Source organism: Pinus tabuliformis, chromosome 1_2, assembly GCF_031772625.1.
Source record: "Pinus tabuliformis cultivar Carrire ecotype Pingquan chromosome 1_2, CPIR1, whole genome shotgun sequence".
Lineage (NCBI taxonomy): Eukaryota > Viridiplantae > Streptophyta > Pinopsida > Pinales > Pinaceae > Pinus > Pinus tabuliformis.
The window spans coordinates 706,830,932-706,835,405 of NC_142298.1; the positions used below are offsets into that span (position 1 = coordinate 706,830,932).

Sequence of the window (4,474 nt, forward strand, 5' to 3'; positions counted from 1 at the left end):
TAAAGAACATTGCATCATGATGTTGTTCATCCCCTCTTCTACAATTTCTCTCTTATAGATGCATTCTTTGATTGTTCAAGGCCTCCTCCTTAATGACATTTGAGGGATAATTTTGCCTCCTTCCTTGTCTTAACATAAACTTGGTTTTGTTATCCATCTTTCACATGGCTGCTAGGATCCATGGTCACTTCTGAAAATCGCTTGCAAGGTTATCTTGGCTTCATTATGCATTGTTTTTTCCTTTTGGAAACTCATCCTTCCTTGAGGATTGTCTAGCATCTACTAACTCAATTTGGATTTCTTGGATCAATTTAGTGCTCTCGTTCTCCTTTTGGACCAGTTGTCCATTCTCCTCACATGCAAAGCATGCATTCACATAAAATTCACCAATTTTAAAAATAAAAGGTTACCTGGCCTCTTCTGATGCCTCCAACATCAAATTTTGTCTTCCTTCCATGCTTTAGGAAGGTACTCCTTCTCTTTCTTCTATTCTTATGACAACTATGAATGATTGTCCCTCTTGAAAATCCTTATCATCTGCATCTATACACATAGCATCAGTATCATAATCACCAAGCTCTTTAGCCCCATATGGTATATATGTTACGAGCACTTCTAGCTAACCTCCCATGAGACTTTCATTTATTGTCTCATCGACATCCTCTTTGTGTAGCTCCCTCTACTGTTATGATGCTTTTTCCACCATATCTTCTATCAACAAATCCATATGTTGATTTGAACTCTTTATGCAGTCCATGAGACTCTCTGATAGTCTCTCTTCAACATCTTCCTCATCATCAAGGACTATTCCCTGCTCTGGTTCAAAATAGTGAACTAATTCAACTTTAGGCTCAACAGGTGCTTCATCTTCCTCCCTAGCTTTCTAGCTTTAGGGGTCTTCCTCTTAAAATCTTTTTTCTGACAAGTAATTTGGCCTTCTTCCTTAGGTCCCATCTCTACCTTTGGTATTCTCTTTCAAGCCTCATTTTGACTATGTTGAATCTCTCCTTCAACTCATAAATCTCCTTTTCAATTTCTTCTTTACTCATGCCATTTTCCTTGGCATGCTTCTCCCTTTTGTTATGGCATCCATGAGAACTGGTTAGTAGTGGGTAGTTCTTAACCAAAAGGTTCCCAAAAGGGCGACTTCAGGACTGATTACAGAGAAAGGAGAATCAGTACCTGGATGGCCCCTCTTACGTGGAGCCGATTCACTGACCAAGCTTCCTACTCCACAGTCTACATCAAAACAAACATCTGTAGTTGAATGGGCACTACAGTTGCCAAATAGGCTTACACAGGCAACTGGAGAGCTTCATTTGAAAGGACAGATTATGCAGAAGGTTTGCAACTATGAACATGAAGCTCGGTCTTCAAATGAGGTAGCACCAATTGAAGCATGCTCTAAAGAAGAAGGGTTTCCTTGCAGTCAGCAGAATGATTCTGATCGAGAAGAAAATTGTTTGGCAAGGAGATTAGAGTTCCTTTGTCAAAGTAAAACCTACAGGCATTTTACATATCAGGAGTTGCAATCTGCTACTTCTGGTTTTTCAACAGGTTGCATTTGTAGTTTTCCTCATGGAGTTTTTCATTTCTGTGCTTCTGTTTTGAATGGGAAATTTCCCTTGAAATGTATATTAACCTTGTGAACTCAATTCAATTATGTAACATCCTTATTCTTGCAGGGAATTTTATAGGAAGAGGAGGCTACAGTAAGGTGTACAGAGGATTTCTTCCTGATGGACAATCGGTGGCAGTGAAAATCTTGAATTCATCATCCAAAACAGAGCAAGAGCTTCTTTCTGAAGTTGAGATTCTTACTCTATTGAAGCACAACCATGTCATTACACTTATCGGTTACTGTGCAGAAGGCCTTAACCGCCTTCTGGTGTATAATTTTGTATCCAGAGGAAACCTTGAAGAGAATCTCCATGGTATATACTCAATAGTATTGCATTTTAAGAATCATGAAATCGTGTAGAAATATTAAGCAGTAGTACGTTTTAAGCATCATAGTGTTATGTATTGTATGGCAGGGTCTTTCATTTTCTCTTTTTGAGATTTGATTATAGTCCTAGCTATTGACTATGTATATATTTTTCAGGAGGAGAGGAAAAGCCAATACTTCCTTGGAAAGTGCGATTAAAAGTGGCTGTAGGAGTTGCTGAAGCATTAGATTACTTGCATAATGGCTTTTCTCAATCTGTCATTAATGGAGATGTAAAGTCTTCCAATATCTTGCTTTCTGAAGAGTTTGAACCACAGGTATAAATCTTTTTACTGCAAGAAGAATCAAGACTAAATTGCACAATTCAGTATTTGAAGAGATCTTAGTGATCTAGACTTGTAAATTGAAACTTGGAATTCTGCACTAATGAAAAATTTCAACAGAATTAATGTGCGTGTTATTATAATAGTTGTCAGATTTTGGGCTAGCAAGGTGGGCACCAACATCTTCATATATCACTTGCAGCGATGTTTTAGGAACATTTGGGTATGTAAGCATCTTCCCAGTTTCGATTGGCCATTTTCAGATTAAAGCTATCCAATTTGTAAATTCACTAATTGTGATTGTAGTTTGACAGGTATCTTGCTCCAGAATACTTTTTTTATGGAAAGGTTAATGAGAAGACGGATGTGTATGCATTTGGTGTGGTCCTTCTTGAGCTAATAACTAGAAGGAAGCCAATTGATACAGCAAGTCCCAAGGGTCAAGAAAGCCTGATTATGTGGGTAAGTCCTGGTTTTTACAGTTGACTCTCTTCTTCATGTTTATTTATATTGATTATCCTTATTAGGGGCTCATGTTTAACCTTTTGTAAATGTTGAAACCAGGCAAGACCACTCTTACAGGATGGGAATATGGAAAGTCTTGCTGACAAATGTTTGCAAAATGTTTATGATACAAATGAAATGCATAGAATGATGCTTGCTGCTACGCTTTGTCTAAGGGAAACATCTCATTACCGTCCTTGCATGAGCCGAGTAATTTATCTTCCTCTATTCATTTCTATATGCTTCAGGGGCTTGTTTTTACTACCTCGTGTGTTTTTTGAGGGTATTCTTTACCTGCAAAAATTACTTTAGGGTGCAATTTCTCTTACATTTTATTTTAGCTATAAAACACTCTATGTTAACCACATCTGTTCATCTCTGCTTACTCTTTAATACCAAGATATGATTAATGGCAGATTTTAAAACTACTACAAGGAGAAGATGAGAGGACTGACTGGGCGTGGTGCCAGAATACAATGATCAAGGATATGGATACTTCAGATGAGGATGACATTGTAGAAAATCAGGGGGGCATGATATACAAACCCATCTCACCCTTGCCATGCTTGGGGTGGATGATGATACGGTATCACTTAGTAGCACAGATCATAGTGTGGGCATTTTGCCAACAAACAATTCTTTGGAAGATTACGGACTGCGCCGATGTAGCAATTCATCAAGCTTTTAATTCAAGATTAAAAGAAGTGAGTTTTGTTGCCAGCAATACATTTGTTTATGGTTGCTTTATAAGTTTCCCATGGCCACAGTGGTTTCGTATTCTTATATGGCCAGGAATGTGACGTATTATGCTAGACCTCAAAGAATAGCTAAGGATTGTATGAAAACTAGGGGATTGAACAATAACATTGACTTCGTTAAAGCATTCCTTGAAGTTAGAAGCAAGCTCATGGGCGGAAAGGAAGATCAAGATGTCAGTACTCCATTATCTTGGCTGCAGATCTGAGCAATGTTTGACTAGTTGGCATCTTTTGTTCGCATGCTGATTTTTTCAGTGTCGTGTCCACATTTCTACTTTTTACTGTCAATCTCATGTAAATAGTGAAAATGGATCTACGGTGTTCATTACACTGCTCTGGGTAGACAAGTACCAAGAAGAGTAACTTTTTGGTAATGCTACTATATTGTCAATTCAGAAGTGGTGGAGACAACCGTAGAAAGAACTACCCACTACTAACCAGTTCTCATGGATGCCAGGTTGATTGATCAAATGGATCAAATGTGTTGAAGCTTGAGATCCTTCTTTGATGCGCCATAAGGGCCATGCCTGATGCGTTTTTGGTCTAACAAAAGGACCAAGGGTTCAAATAGTTAATGGTTAGCATTCACCAACTATTAAAACAGAGTAGCCATGTCTAATTTTCAAATTTCATTTATAACACTAGCAATTTTTATTGCATAATATCAGGAATGAACAGATGCAGGGTTTTCAAGATTCAGGTTGAATATCACAGAAGACAATGCAAAGGTGTACCGGTGAATACTATGGTATTAATGAGAATCAAAAGTTAAAAGCTACACAGTAGAATGCATTTATTCATCTTCAAGGATATCACAGCACACACCACACTGCATTTTCACTTTTCATCCATAGAAATGTTTCCATCGATGGAAGGATTTATGGTTAACAATAGCAATAACTAAAGACCTTGTCACCATACTAATGTGCATATTCATCACT

The 4,474-nt window shown here is 37.8% G+C and overlaps 2 protein-coding genes across 2 annotated transcripts; both read left to right on the forward strand.

Moving 5' to 3' along the window:
* Positions 1 to 786: 786 nt before the first annotated feature.
* LOC149207692 (protein kinase STUNTED-like) lies at positions 787 to 2,621 on the forward strand. Its single transcript, XM_089393931.1, has 3 exons — positions 787 to 1,934; positions 2,105 to 2,265; positions 2,418 to 2,621. Exons 1-3 carry the CDS (start codon positions 1,631 to 1,633, stop codon positions 2,580 to 2,582), a joined length of 630 nt encoding a protein of 209 aa, XP_089250057.1. The 5' UTR covers positions 787 to 1,630; the 3' UTR covers positions 2,583 to 2,621.
* Positions 2,622 to 2,636: 15 nt separating this feature from the next.
* On the forward strand, positions 2,637 to 3,910 carry LOC149207693 (putative receptor-like serine/threonine-protein kinase At5g57670). The gene is made up of 3 exons (XM_089393932.1): positions 2,637 to 2,733; positions 2,836 to 2,985; positions 3,192 to 3,910. Exons 1-3 carry the CDS (start codon positions 2,728 to 2,730, stop codon positions 3,573 to 3,575), a joined length of 540 nt encoding a protein of 179 aa, XP_089250058.1. The 5' UTR covers positions 2,637 to 2,727; the 3' UTR covers positions 3,576 to 3,910.
* The last annotated feature ends 564 nt before the right edge of the window (positions 3,911 to 4,474 follow it).